General features: G+C 53.3%; 1 protein-coding gene across 4 annotated transcripts in view; it reads left to right on the forward strand.

Moving 5' to 3' along the window:
• The window catches only part of NCOA1 (nuclear receptor coactivator 1), a 124,912-nt gene that overhangs the window by 57,426 nt on the left and 51,865 nt on the right, over window positions 1–15,621 (forward strand). For all 4 annotated transcript variants that reach the window (XM_082277210.1, XM_082277212.1, XM_082277211.1 and 1 more), the window contains 4 exons: window positions 244–339; window positions 1,043–1,183; window positions 11,498–11,645; window positions 12,382–13,651. In XM_082277210.1, the coding sequence (XP_082133336.1) occupies window positions 244–339; window positions 1,043–1,183; window positions 11,498–11,645; window positions 12,382–13,651 (1,655 nt within the window). The remainder of the gene's footprint in view (window positions 1–243; window positions 340–1,042; window positions 1,184–11,497; window positions 11,646–12,381; window positions 13,652–15,621) is intronic.

The raw sequence follows: 15,621 nt of genomic DNA on the forward strand, positions 1-15,621 counted from the left end.
ATTCTCTTGTCCCAACCCCGCCAGATCCTGGAAATCTCCACAACTAATTCCTCCAAGCTTTTCCCGACCAACTTTCAGGAATTCCGATCCCACTTTCTCTGTAGGGATGGAGAATTCCCACAGGGAAACACTTCAGGGCAGGGAATCATCCCGAGAGCGAGATCGGAATTAAAACCCGGAATTCCGAGTGGTGCTTGGGAACGCTTTTGGCATTCCCGGTGTTTTTCCCACTGTTTTTCCCAGATTTCCAGTCGTGTCTGATCTGCATCGCCCGGAGGTTGCCCCGCCCGGCCGCCCAAGCCCCGGCCGAGTCCTTCGTCACCAAGCAGGACACCACAGGTGAATTCCCAGGAATCCTGGGAATCCTGGCTCCGGCAACGCTGCCGGAAGGAAAGGGCAGGATCCCAAAGCTCTTCCCGCATGGAAAAGCTCGGGGCTGCGTGGTCGGAAACGTCAGGGGGACCCAAATCCCTGCAGGCACTTCCGGGCATTTTGGGGGTGTTGAGGTTGAAAAGGTGGGAATTGTGGGATTCCGGAATGCTTTGGGTGGGATCCATGGAGCGTCAATGCCATTCCAACCCCACGATGATCCCAGGCTGCTCCAGCCTTTCCTTGGGCACTGCCGGGGATTCCCTGGGAATTCCAGCGCAGCCGGGAATCCCTTCCCAAGATCCCAGCCCGAGCTGCCCTTTCCCAGGGAAATCCCTCCATTCCCGCCTCTCCCAGCCTGCCATTGGATCCAGCCCCATCCCGACTCCTCTGCGGGAAGGAATTCCGGCCTCCAGGCCCTTCCCTGGCAATCTCGGCACTCCAGGAAGGCTCTCCCTTCCCTTTCCCATGCCCGACTTCCAGAAAAACCCCTGGCCATGGATTCGGAGCCTCCTGGATCCCAGAATCCCGGAATGCTTTGGCTGGGATCCACGCAGCTTCAATCCCATCCCATTCCAAGGCCGGCACCTCCCCCGATGATCCCAGGCTGCTCCAACCTTCCCTCGGACACTCCGATTTTCCAGCGCCCTCTTCCTCCCGCTCCTTTTCCCAGGAAAAATCATCTCCATCGACACCAGCTCGCTGCGCGCCGCCGGCAGGACGGGCTGGGAGGATCTGGTCCGGAAATGCATCTACGCCTTCTTCCAGCCCCAGGGCCGGGAGCCCTCCTACGCCAAGCAGCTCTTCCAAGAAGGTACCGGGAGCCGCTTCCCGCCGGGAATGTTCTCCTGGGAAGAACGGGAGCGCCGCATTCGGGGTTTTCCAGGGCGGGTTGGGAAGCGGCGGAGAAACGGCGGCAATTCCGGCCCTGGGGCTGTGGGGTCAGTGTGGGGTTTTTTGGGAGGGGGTTATGCCAGGGGGGTTTTCCATGGGTTCTCTCGGGGGTTTTGGGGTTGGGTTGGGATTTTGTTGGGATTTTGCTGGGGTTTTCCTGGGATTTAGGGGTTTTTTCTCTCAGGGATGGCCCTGACCCCACCCTCAGCCCTTCACCTGCTTCACGCTGAGCGACGGCTCCGTGCTGATCCTCCCTGTGCCCTGTTGGTGTTTTTGGGATTGAGTTGGCATTGAATTGGGGTTTTTGGGATTCGACTGAGATCAGATTGGTATTTCCTTGGGATTTTGTCAGGATTTTCCTGGGATTTAGGTGTTTTTCCCCTCAGTGATGGCCCTGACCCCACCCTCAGCCCTTCACCTGCTTCACGCTGAGCGACGGCTCCGTGCTGATCCTCCCTGTGCCCTGTTGGGGTTTTTGGGATTGAGTTGGCATTGAATTGGGGTTTTTGGGATTCAGTTGAGATCAGATTGGTATTTCCTTGGGATTTTCCCAGGATTTTCCCAAGATTTAGGTGTTTTTCCCCTCAGTGATGACCCTGACCCCACCCTCAGCCCTTCACCTGCTTCACGCTGAGCGATGGCTCCGTGCTGATCCTCCCTGTGCCCTGTTGGGGTTTTTAGGATTTAATTAGCATTAGATTGGGATTTTTGGGATTAGATTGGGATTGGATTGGGATTTTGTCAGGATTTTCCTGGGATTTAGGTGTTTTTCCCCTCAGTGATGGCCCTGACCCCACCCTCAGCCCTTCACCTGCTTCACGCTGAGCGACGGCTCCGTGCTGATCCTCCCTGTGCCCTGTTGGGGTTTTTAGGATTTAATTAGCATTAGATTAGGATTTTTTGGATTAGATTGGGATTGGATTGGGATTTTGTCAGGATTTTCCCAAGATTTAGGTGTTTTTCCCCTCAGTGATGACCCTGACCCCACCCTCAGCCCTTCACCTGCTTCACGCTGAGCGACGGCTCCGTGCTGATCCTCCCTGTGCCCTGTTGTGGTTTTTAGGATTTAATTAGCATTAGATTGGGATTTTTGGGATTAGATTGGGATTGGATTGGGATTTTGTCAGGATTTTCCTGGGATTTAGGTGTTTTTCCCCTCAGTGATGACCCTGACCCCACCCTCAGCCCTTCACCTGCTTCACGCTGAGCGACGGCTCCGTGCTGATCTTCCCTGTGCCCTGTTGTGGTTTTTAGGATTTAATTAACATTAGATTGGGATTTTTGGAATTAGATTGGTATTTCCTTGGGATTTTCCCAGGATTTTCCCAAGATTTAGGTGTTTTTCCCCTCAGTGATGACCCTGACACCACCCTCAGCCCTTCACCTGCTTCACGCTGAGCGACGGCTCCGTGCTGATCCTCCCTGTGCCCTGTTGGGGTTTTTAGGATTTAATTAGCATTAGATTGGGATTTTTAGAATTAGATTGGGATTGGATTGGGATTTTGTCAGGATTTTGCCAGGATTTAGGTGTTTTTTCCCTCAGTGATGGCCCTGACCCCACCCTCAGCCCTTCACCTGCTTCACGCTGAGCGACGGCTCCGTGCTGATCCTCCCTGTGCCCTGTTGTGGTTTTTAGGATTTAATTAACATTAGATTGGGATTTTTGGAATTAGATTGGTATTTCCTTGGGATTTTGTTGGGATTTTCCTGGGATTTAGGTGTTTTTCCCCTCAGTGATGACCCTGACCCCACCCTCAGCCCTTCACCTGCTTCACGCTGAGCGACGGCTCCGTGCTGATCCTCCCTGTGCCCTGTTGTGGTTTTTAGGATTTAATTAACATTAGATTGGGATTTTTGGAATTAGATTGGGATTGGATTGGGATTTTGTCAGGATTTTCCTGGGATTTAGGTGTTTTTCCCCTCAGTGATGACCCTGACCCCACACTCAGCCCTTCACCTGCTTCACGCTGAGCGACGGCTCCGTGCTGATCCTCCCTGTGCCCTGTTGGGGTTTTTGGGATTGAGTTGGCATTGAATTGGGGTTTTAGGATTCAGTTGAGATCAGATTGGTATTTCCTTGGGATTTTGTCAGGATTTTCCCAAGATTTAGGTGTTTTTCCCCTCAGTGATGGCCCTGACCCCACCCTCAGCCCTTCACCTGCTTCACGCTGAGCGACGGCTCCGTGCTGATCCTCCCTGTGCCCTGTTGGGGTTTTTGGGATTGAGTTGGCATTGAATTGGGGTTTTTGGGATTCGACTGAGATCAGATTGGTATTTCCTTGTGATTTTCCCAGGATTTTCCTGGGATTTAGGTGTTTTTTCCCTCAGTGATGGCCCTGACCCCACCCTCAGCCCTTTGCCCACCTCACGCTGGGCGACGGCTCCGTGCTGATCCTCCCTGTGCCCTGTTGGGGTTTTTAGGATTTAATTAGCATTAGATTGGGATTTTTGGGATTAGATTGGGATTGGATTGGGATTTTGTCAGGATTTTCCTGGGATTTAGGTGTTTTTTCCCTCAGGGATGGCCCTGACACCACCCTCAGCCCTTCACCTGCTTCACGCTGAGCGACGGCTCCGTGCTGATCCTCCCTGTGCCCTGTTGGGGTTTTTGGGATTGAGTTGGCATTGAATTGGGGTTTTTGGGATTCAGTTGAGATCAGATTGGTATTTCCTTGGGATTTTGTCAGGATTTTCCCAGGATTTAGGTGTTTTTCCCCTCAGGGATGGCCCTGACCCCACCCTCAGCCCTTCACCTGCTTCACGCTGAGCGACGGCTCCGTGCTGATCCTCCCTGTGCCCTGTTGTGGTTTTTGGGATTTAATTAGCATTAGATTGGGATTTTTGGGATTAGATAGGGATTGGATTGGGATTTGGTCAGGATTTTCCTGGGATTTAGGTGTTTTTCCCCTCAGTGATGGCCCTGACCCCACCCTCAGCCCTTCACCTGCTTCACGCTGAGCGACGGCTCCGTGCTGATCCTCCCTGTGCCCTGTTGGGGTTTTTAGGATTTAATTAACATTAGATTGGGATTTTTGGGATTAGATTGGTATTTCCTTGGGATTTTGTTGGGATTTTCCTGGGATTTAGGTGTTTTTCCCCTCAGTGATGACCCTGACCCCACCCTCAGCCCTTCACCTGCTTCACGCTGAGCGACGGCTCCGTGCTGATCCTCCCTGTGCCCTGTTGGGGTTTTTGGGATTGAGTTGGCATTGAATTGGGGTTTTTGGGATTCGACTGAGATCAGATTGGTATTTCCTTGGGATTTTCCCAGGATTTTCCCAAGATTTAGGTGTTTTTCCCCCTCAGTGATGACCCTGACACCACCCTCAGCCCTTTGCCCACCTCACGCTGGGCAACGGCTCCGTGCTGATCCTCCCTGTGCCCTGTTGGGGTTTTTAGGATTTAATTAGCATTAGATTGGGATTTTTGGGATTAGATTGGGATTGGATTGGGATTTTGTCAGGATTTTCCCAAGATTTAGGTGTTTTTCCCCTCAGTGATGGCCCTGACCCCACCCTCAGCCCTTCACCTGCTTCACGCTGAGCGACGGCTCCGTGCTGATCCTCCCTGTGCCCCATTGGGGTTTTTAGGATTTAATTAGCATTAGATTGGGATTTTTGGAATTAGATTGGGATTGGATTGGGATTTTGTTGGGATTTTGCTGGGGTTTAGGTGTTTTTCCCCTCAGTGATGACCCTGACCCCACCCTCAGCCCTTCACCTGCTTCACGCTGAGCGACGGCTCCGTGCTGATCCTCCCTGTGCCCCATTGGGGTTTTTAGGATTTAATTAGCATTAGATTGGGATTTTTGGAATTAGATTGGGATTGGATTGGGATTTTGTTGGGATTTTGCTGGGGTTTAGGTGTTTTTCCCCTCAGTGATGACCCTGACCCCACCCTCAGCCCTTCACCTGCTTCACGCTGAGCGACGGCTCCGTGCTGATCCTCCCTGTGCCCCATTGGGGTTTTTGGGACTTAATTAGCATTAGATTGGCATTTTTTGGATTAGATTGGGGTTGGATTGGGATTTTGTCAGGAATTTCCCAGGATTTAGGTGTTTTTTCCCTCAGTGATGACCCTGACCCCACCCTCAGCCCTTTGCCCACCTCACGCTGAGCGACGGCTCCGTGCTGATCCTCCCTGTGCCCTGTTGGGGTTTTTAGGATTGAATTAGCATTAGATTGGGATTTTTGGGATTAGATTGGGATTGGATTGGGATTTTGTCAGGATTTTCCTGGGGTTTAGGTGTTTTTCCCCTCAGTGATGACCCTGACCCCACCCTCAGCCCTTCACCTGCTTCACGCTGAGCGATGGCTCCGTGCTGATCCTCCCTGTGCCCTGTTGGTGTTTTTGGGATTGAGTTGGCATTGAATTGGGGTTTTTGGGATTCGACTGGGATCAGATTGGTATTTCCTTGGGATTTTCCCAGGATTTTCCCAAGATTTAGGTGTTTTTCCCCTCAGTGATGACCCTGACCCCACCCTCAGCCCTTTGCCCACCTCACGCTGGGCAATGGCTCCGTGCTGATCCTCCCTGTGCCCTGTTGGGGTTTTTAGGATTTAATAGCATTAGATTGGGATTTTTTGGATTAGATTGGGATTGGATTGGGATTTTGTTGGGATTTTCCCAGGATTTAAGTGTTTTTCCCCTCAGTGATGGCCCTGACCCCACCCTCAGCCCTTCACCTGCTTCACGCTGAGCGACGGCTCCGTGCTGATCCTCCCTGTGCCCTGTTGGGGTTTTTAGGATTTAATTAGCATTAGATTGGGATTTTTTGGATTAGATTGGGGTTGGATTGGGATTTTGTTGGGATTTTGCTGGGGTTTTCCCAGGATTTAGGTGTTTTTCCCCTCAGTGATGGCCCTGACCCCACCCTCAGCCCTTCACCTGCTTCACGCTGAGCGACGGCTCCGTGCTGATCCTCCCTGTGCCCTGTTGGGGTTTTTAGGATTTAATTAGCATTAGATTGGGATTTTTGGGATTAGATTGGGATTGGATTGGGATTTTGCTGGGGTTTTCCCAGGATTTAGGTGTTTTTTCCCTCAGTGATGACCCTGACCCCACCCTCAGCCCTTCACCTGCTTCACGCTGAGCGACGGCTCCGTGCTGATCCTCCCTGTGCCCTGTTGGGGTTTTTAGGATTTAATTAGCATTATATTGGGATTTTTGGGATTAGATTGGGATTGGATTGGGATTTTGTCAGGATTTTCCCGGGATTTAGGTGTTTTTTCCCTCAGTGATGACCCTGACCCCACCCTCAGCCCTTCACCTGCTTCACGCTGAGCGATGGCTCCGTGCTGATCCTCCCTGTGCCCTGTTGGGGTTTTTAGGATTTAATTAGCATTAGATTGGGATTTTTGGAATTAGATTGGGATTGGATTGGGATTTTGCTGGGGTTTTCCTGGGATTTAGGTGTTTTTTCCCTCAGTGATGGCCCTGACCCCACCCTCAGCCCTTCACCTGCTTCACGCTGAGCGACGGCTCCGTGCTGATCCTCCCTGTGCCCTGTTGTGGTTTTTAGGATTTAATTAACATTAGATTGGGATTTTTGGAATTAGATTGGGATTGGATTGGGATTTTGTCAGGATTTTCCCAGGATTTAGGTGTTTTTCCCCTCAGTGATGACCCTGACCCCACCCTCAGCCCTTTGCCCACCTCACGCTGGGCAACGGCTCCGTGCTGATCCTCTCTGTGCCCTGTTGTGGTTTTTGGGATTGAGTTGGCATTGAATTGGGGTTTTTAGGATTCAGTTGAGATCAGATTGGTATTTCCTTGGGATTTTCCCAGGATTTTCCTGGGATTTAGGTGTTTTTCCCCTCAGTGATGGCCCTGACCCCACCCTCAGCCCTTCACCTGCTTCACGCTGAGCGACGGCTCCGTGCTGATCCTCCCTGTGCCCTGTTGGGGTTTTTGGGATTGAGTTAGCATTGAATTGGGGTTTTTGGGATTCAACTGAGATCAGATTGGTATTTCCTTGGGATTTTCCCAGGATTTTCCCAGGATTTAGGTGTTTTTCCCCTCAGTGATGACCCTGACCCCACCCTCAGCCCTTCACCTGCTTCACGCTGAGCGACGGCTCCGTGCTGATCCTCTCTGTGCCCTGTTGGGGTTTTTAGAATTTAATTAGCATTAGATTGGGATTTTTGGGATTAGATTGGGATTGGATTGGGATTTTGTTGGGATTTCCTGGGATTTAGGTGTTTTTCCCCTCAGTGATGGCCCTGACCCCACCCTCAGCCCTTCACCTGCTTCACGCTGAGCGATGGCTCCGTGCTGATCCTCCCTGTGCCCCGTTGGGGTTTTTAGAATTTAATAGCATTAGATTGGGATTTTTGGAATTAGATTGGGATTGGATTGGGATTTTGTCAGGATTTTCCTGGGATTTAGGTGTTTTTCCCCTCAGTGATGGCCCTGACACCACCCTCAGCCCTTCACCTGCTTCACGCTGAGCAACGGCTCCGTGCTGATCCTCCCTGTGCCCTGTTGGGGTTTTTAGGATTTAATTAGCATTAGATTGGGATTTTTGGGATTAGATTGGGATTGGATTGGGATTTTGTCAGGATTTTCCTGGGATTTAGGTGTTTTTCCCCTCAGTGATGGCCCTGACCCCACCCTCAGCCCTTCACCTGCTTCACGCTGAGCGACGGCTCCGTGCTGATCCTTCCTGTGCCCTGTTGTGGTTTTTAGGATTTAATTAGCATTAGATTGGGATTTTTGGAATTAGATTGGGATTGGATTGGGATTTTGTCAGGATTTTCCTGGGATTTAGGTGTTTTTTCCCTCAGTGATGGCCCTGACACCACCCTCAGCCCTTTGCCCACCTCACGCTGGGCGACGGCTCTGTGCTGATCCTCCCTGTGCCCTGTTGGGGTTTTTAGGATTTAATTAGCATTAGATTGGGATTTTTGGGATTAGATTGGGATTGGATTGGGATTTTGTCAGGATTTTCCTGGGATTTAGGTGTTTTTCCCCTCAGTGATGGCCCTGACCCCACCCTCAGCCCTTCACCTGCTTCACGCTGAGCGACGGCTCCGTGCTGATCCTCCCTGTGCCCTGTTGGGGTTTTTAGGATTTAATTAGCATTAGATTGGGATTTTTGGGATTAGATTGGGATTGGATTGGGATTTTGTTGGGATTTTGCTGGGGTTTAGGTGTTTTTCCCCTCAGTGATGACCCTGACCCCACCCTCAGCCCTTCACCTGCTTCACGCTGAGCGACGGCTCCGTGCTGATCCTCCCTGTGCCCTGTTGGGGTTTTTAGGATTTAATTAGCATTAGATTGGGATTTTTGGGATTAGATTGGGATTGGATTGGGATTTTGTCAGGATTTTCCTCTGATTTAGGTGTTTTTCCCCTCAGTGATGACCCTGACCCCACCCTCAGCCCTTTGCCCACCTCACGCTGAGCGACGGCTCCGTGCTGATCCTCCCTGTGCCCTGTTGGGGTTTTTGGGATTGAGTTGTCATTGAATTGGGGTTTTTGGGATTCAGTTGAGATCAGATTGGTATTTCCTTGGGATTTTGTCAGGATTTTCCCAGGATTTAGGTGTTTTTCCCCTCAGTGATGGCCCTGACCCCACCCTCAGCCCTTCACCTGCTTCACGCTGAGCGACGGCTCCGTGCTGATCCTCCCTGTGCCCCGTTGGGGTTTTTAGAATTTAATAGCATTAGATTGGGATTTTTGGAATTAGATTGGGATTGGATTGGGATTTTGTCAGGATTTTCCTGGGATTTAGGTGTTTTTCCCCTCAGTGATGGCCCTGACACCACCCTCAGCCCTTCACCTGCTTCACGCTGAGCAACGGCTCCGTGCTGATCCTCCCTGTGCCCTGTTGGGGTTTTTAGGATTTAATTAGCATTAGATTGGGATTTTTGGGATTAGATTGGGATTGGATTGGGATTTTGTCAGGATTTTCCTGGGATTTAGGTGTTTTTCCCCTCAGTGATGGCCCTGACCCCACCCTCAGCCCTTCACCTGCTTCACGCTGAGCGACGGCTCCGTGCTGATCCTCCCTGTGCCCTGTTGGGGTTTTTAGGATTTAATTAACATTAGATTGGGATTTTTGGGATTAGATTGGGATTGGATTGGGATTTTGTTGGGATTTTGCTGGGGTTTAGGTGTTTTTCCCCTCAGTGATGACCCTGACCCCACCCTCAGCCCTTCACCTGCTTCACGCTGAGCGACGGCTCCGTGCTGATCCTCCCTGTGCCCTGTTGGGGTTTTTAGGATTTAATTAGCATTAGATTGGGATTTTTGGGATTAGATTGGGATTGGATTGGGATTTTGTCAGGATTTTCCTCTGATTTAGGTGTTTTTCCCCTCAGTGATGACCCCGACCCCACCCTCAGCCCTTTGCCCACCTCACGCTGAGCGACGGCTCCGTGCTGATCCTCCCTGTGCCCTGTTGGGGTTTTTGGGATTGAGTTGTCATTGAATTGGGGTTTTTGGGATTCAGTTGAGATCAGATTGGTATTTCCTTGGGATTTTGTCAGGATTTTCCCAGGATTTAGGTGTTTTTCCCCTCAGTGATGGCCCTGACCCCACCCTCAGCCCTTCACCTGCTTCACGCTGAGCGACGGCTCCGTGCTGATCCTCCCTGTGCCCTGTTGGGGTTTTTAGAATTTAATTAGCATTAGATTGGGGTTTTTTGGATTAGATTGGGATTGGATTGGGATTTTGTCAGGATTTTCCTGGGATTTAGGTGTTTTTCCCTCAGTGATGACCCTGACCCCACCCTCAGCCCTTTGCCCACCTCACGCTGAGCGACTGCTCCGTGCTGATCCTCCCTGTGCCTTGTTGGGGTTTTTAGAATTTAATAGCATTAGATTGGGATTTTTGGGATTAGATTGGGATTGGATTGGGATTTTGTTGGGATTTTGCTGGGGTTTTCCTGGGATTTAGGTGTTTTTCCCCTCAGTGATGGCCCTGACCCCACCCTCAGCCCTTCACCTGCTTCACGCTGAGCGACGGCTCCGTGCTGATCCTCCCTGTGCCCTGTTGTGGTTTTTAGGATTTAATTAGCATTAGATTGGGATTTTTGGGATTAGATTGGGGTTGGATTGGGATTTTGTTGGGATTTTGCTGGGGTTTTCCCAGGATTTAGGTGTTTTTCCCCTCAGTGATGGCCCTGACCCCACCCTCAGCCCTTCACCTGCTTCACGCTGAGCGACGGCTCCGTGCTGATCCTCCCTGTGCCCTGTTGGGGTTTTTAGGATTTAATTAGCATTAGATTGGGATTTTTGGGATTAGATTGGGGTTGGATTGGGATTTTGTCAGGATTTTCCCAAGATTTAGGTGTTTTTCCCCTCAGTGATGGCCCTGACCCCACCCTCAGCCCTTTGCCCACCTCACGCTGAGCAACGGCTCCGTGCTGATCCTCCCTGTGCCCTGTTGGGGTTTTTAGGATTTAATTAGCATTAGATTGGGATTTTTGGGATTAGATTGGGATTGGATTGGGATTTTGTCAGGATTTTGCCAGGATTTAGGTGTTTTTCCCCTCAGTGATGACCCTGACCCCACCCTCAGCCCTTCACCTGCTTCACGCTGAGCGACGGCTCCGTGCTGATCCTCCCTGTGCCCTGTTGGGGTTTTTAGGATTTAATTAGCATTAGATTGGGATTTTTGGAATTAGATAGGGATTGGATTGGGATTTTGTCAGGATTTTCCTGGGATTTAGGTGTTTTTTCCCTCAGTGATGGCCCTGACACCACCCTCAGCCCTTCACCTGCTTCACGCTGAGCGATGGCTCCGTGCTGATCCTCCCTGTGCCCTGTTGGGGTTTTTAGGATTTAATTAGCATTAGATTGGGATTTTTGGGATTAGATTGGGATTGGATTGGGATTTTGTCAGGATTTTCCCAGGATTTAGGTGTTTTTCCCCTCAGTGATGACCCTGACCCCACCCTCAGCCCTTCACCTGCTTCACGCTGAGCGACGGCTCCGTGCTGATCCTCCCTGTGCCCTGTTGGGGTTTTTGGGATTGAGTTGGCATTGAATTGGGGTTTTTGGGATTCGACTGAGATCAGGTTGGTATTTCCTTGGGATTTTGTCAGGATTTTCCTGGGATTTAGGTGTTTTTCCCCTCAGTGATGACCCTGACCCCACCCTCAGCCCTTTGCCCACCTCACGCTGAGCGACGGCTCCGTGCTGATCCTCCCTGTGCCCCGTTGGGGTTTTTGGGATCAGATTGGGATTTTCTCTGGATTTTCCCAGGATTCAGTGACTTTTTCCCCTCAGTGATGACCCGGGGCACGGCCTTCAGCCCCTCATACCGCTTCACGCTGAGCGATGGCTCCGTGCTGAGCGCCCACACCAAGTGCAAGCTCTGCTACCCCTCGAGCCCCGAGGTGCAGCCCTTCATCATGGGCATCCACGTCATCGACAGGTGAGCAATTCCGGCATCGCGGGCACGCAATCCTGGAATTCCGGCCGGGAACACCACCAGCAGTCCCCCCCCATGGGCAGCAGGGATGAAACTCCCGGCGCTGATTCCCCCCTGGGCTTTTCCCACCTTGTGCTTCCCTTCTCTTCTCCTGCTCTGAGCTTCTCTCGGAGTTCTGGGAGTTTTGGGAATGTTGTCATTCCCTGAGGAAGCTTTTCCAGGGTTTTTCAGCCTCTGGATGAGGAGCTTTTCCCTAAAATCCAGCCTCAGCCTCTTGCAGCCATTCCCAGGCTCATCGTGCTGGGTCGGGATCGGGATCTTCCCCTCCCAAGGACCTCTGTCCGTATTCCCGGGAAAAATGACCCTCTGGAGCCACCTGGTGCTGCTTTGGAGCCGGAATTCCCCTGGATCCCACATGGATCAAGGCTCAAAGCAGCTCCCGGTCATTCCCGCTTTTCCAAGAGGCTCCGGGAATTCCGGTGGAGGTTTCCAGATGTGCTTCCCAGGATATCCCTGGGGAATATTTGGGAAGGGAGAGAGGCTCCGCCAGACCGGGATGCACGAGGGATGGCTGGGAAGGGGTTGGAGCAGTCGGAATTCCCAACAAAACGCCTTTTTTTGGGATCCCCTCTCCGGGGGAATGCCGAGCTCCGCACGGAGCCGCTGCAGCGCCACCGAAAACGGGGGCAAAACCGACTTTTCCTTCTTTTTCCCCCCCCCTCCCCCACCCTTCCCGCAGGGATCACGGAATTCTCTCCCCCCAGGACAACCCCACGGCCGCCATGGCCCTTCCCAGGGTCAGCCCGTCGCTGAATCCCAGCGTTTCTCCAGGCCAGGGAATGGCGCTGCCTCCTTCCCTCCCTCCTTCCAACGGCTCCGTGATGGCCACGCCCCATCCCGGCAATTCCAGCACCAGCCAGCCCAGTTTCGGATGCTCTCCCGGGAATCAGCTGGGATCCAACGTTGCCTTAAGCCAGGGCCAAGCCCCCGGCGCTTCCCACCCTTTATCCCTCAACAACTCGCCCATGAACAGTCCCGGAATTCCGGCGCCGCAATTCCTGTCCCCCCGGCACCGCGGCAGCCCGGGATTGCTTCCCAGATCCCGAGCTGCCGGCAATCCCTTCTCGCCATCCGTGCCCTCCATGCACTCCCCGGTGGGCATGGCCGGCGGCGGGAATTCCCGGCCTTTTCCCAACGCTCCTCCCATGAACTCGGTGCAGGCGCTGCCGGAGGCTGCCGGCACTCCGGTGGGATATTCCACGCCCCCTCTGCCGCCGCCGGTGCTGAGGCAGCTGAGCTCGCAGAGCTCTCCCGGCCGCCTCGCCATGAAATCCGAATCCAAGGACAGCAAGGAGATCGCCTCCATCCTCAGCGAGATGATCCAGGCGGACGCCGGCGGCGGCGGCACTGCCGACGGGAAAACGCCGGAGCCGGGAATTCTGCACGGATCCGACGGCGACAACAAATGTCCCCAAGGCACCAGCCACAAGCTGGTGCAGCTGCTGGCCAGCACGGCCGAGCAGCAGCTCCGCCACGCCGACGCCGACACCAGCTCCAAGGATTCCTTGGCGTGCGCCGGCACCGGAGCCGGGAATTCCTCGGGAAGCTCCTGCCCGTCGTCGCACAGCTCGCTGACGGAGCGGCACAAGATCCTGCACCGGCTCCTGCAGGAGGGCAGCCCCTCGGACATCACCACGCTGGCCATGGAGCACGAGAAGAAGGAGAATTCCGCCGGCAATTCCGGAGCGGCGGCGCCGGGGCAGCATCCGGGGACGCCGGACGGGATGAAGCTGGAAGCGGAGAAGAAGAAGGAGGCCAAGGATCACCAGCTGCTCCGGTATCTCCTGGATAAGGACGAGAAGGAGCTGGGAGCGGCGCCGGCGCTCAGCCTGGAGGACGTCAAGGTGAAGGTGGAGAAGACGGAGCCCATGGAGCCGTGTCCGGCCGCTCCGGCACCGCTGGCCAAGGCTGCGGCCGCAGACGAGGTCAAGCTGGAGACGCAGGGCCAGGTGGGTGTGGGGTGGTCACCACGGAGGGGAGGGGTGGGAGAAGGGTGGGAGAGGCCGGTGGCGGCTGTGGGCTCTGGTGTCACCTTCTCCAGGCCTGGTGTCACCTTCTCCAGGTTTGGTGTCACCTTCTCCAGGTCTGGTGTCACCTTCTCCAGGCCTGGTGTCACCTTCTCCAGGTTTGGTGTCACCTTCTCCAGGTTTGGTGTCACCTTCTCCAGGTTTGGTGTCACCTTCTCCAGGTTTGGTGTCACCTCCTGCAGGCCTGGTGTCACCTTCTCCAGGTTTGGTGTCACCTTCTCCAGGTTTGGTGTCACCTTCTCCAGGCCTGGTGTCACCTTCTCCAGGTTTGGTGTCACCTTCTCCAGGTTTGGTGTCACCTTCTCCAGGCCTGGTGTCACCTTCTCCAGGCCTGGTGTCACCTTCTCCAGGTCTGGTGTCACCTTCTCCAGGCCTGGTGTCACCTTCTCCAGGTTTGGTGTCACCTTCTCCAGGTTTGGTGTCACCTTCTCCAGGCCTGGTGTCACCTTCTCCAGGCCTGGTGTCACCTTCTCCAGGTCTGGTGTCACCTTCTCCAGGCCTGGTGTCACCTTCTCCAGGTTTGGTGTCACCTTCTCCAGGTCTGGTGTCACCTCCATTGCCGGTGTCACCTCCCAGTTTGGTGTCACCTCCCAGTCCGGTGCCACCTCCCAGTCTGGTGTCACCGCCCAGTCTGGTGTCACCTCCTCCAGCACTGATTCCACCACCGGTTCCATCTCCTCCAGTGCTGCTCCCACCTTCTCCATCCCTATTTCCACCTTCTCCATCTCTGCTCCCACCTTCTCCATCCCTGCTCCCACCTTCTCCATCTCTGCTCCCACCTTCTCCATCCCTGATCCCACCTTTTCCATCCCTATTTCCACCTTCTCCATCCCTGATTCCCCTCTCCATCCCTGTTTCCACCTTTCCCATCCCTGATTCCTTCTCCATTCCCAGTCCCACCTTTTCCATCCCCAATCCCACCTTCTCCATCCCTGCTCCCACCTTCTCCATCCCTGCTCCCACCTTCTCCATCTCTGCTCCCACCTTCTCCATCCGTGATTCCTTCTCCATCCCCGATCCCACCTTCTCCATCCCCAATTCCTTTTCCATCCCTGATCCCATCTTTTCCATCCCTGATCCATCTTTTCCATCCCCGATTCCTTCTCCATCCCCAATCCCTTCTCCATCCCCAATTCCTTCTCCATCCCTGTTTCCACCTTTCCCATCCCTGATTCCTTCTCCATCCCCAATCCCACCTTTTCCATCCCCAATCCCACCTTTTCCATCCCTGATCCCACATTTTCCATCCCTGATTCCTTTTCCATCCCTGATCCCACCTTCTCCATCCCCAATTCCTTCTCCATCCCTGTTTCCACCTTTCCCATCCCTGATTCCTTCTCCATCCCCGATCCCACCTTCTCCATCCCCAATCCCACCTTCTCCATCTCTGCTCCCACCTTCTCCATCCGTGATTCCTTCTCCATCCCCGATCCCACCTTCTCCATCCCCAATTCCTTTTCCATCCCTGATCCCATCTTTTCCATCCCTGATTCCTTCTCCATCCCTATTTCCACCTTCTCCATCCCCAATCCCTTCTCCATCCCGATTCCTTCTCCATCCCCGATCCCACGTTTTCCATCCCTGATTCCTTTTCCATCCCTGATCCCACCTTCTCCATCCTTATTTCCACCTTCTCCATCCCTGATTCCCTTCTCCATCCCCAATTCCTTCTCCATCCCTGTTTCCACCTTTCCCATCCCTGATTCCTTCTCCATCCCCAATCCCACCTTTTCCATCCCCAATCCCACCTTCTCCATCCCTGATCCCACATTTTCCATCCCTGATTCCTTTTCCATCCCTGATCCCACCTTCTCCATCCCCAGTCCCACCTTCTCCATCCCTGATTCCTTTTCCATCCCCGATCCCACCTTTTCCATCTCTGATCCCACCTT

This window comes from Coloeus monedula (genome assembly GCF_965178545.1).
Source record: "Coloeus monedula genome assembly, chromosome: 2".
Classification (NCBI taxonomy): Eukaryota; Metazoa; Chordata; class Aves; order Passeriformes; family Corvidae; genus Coloeus; species Coloeus monedula.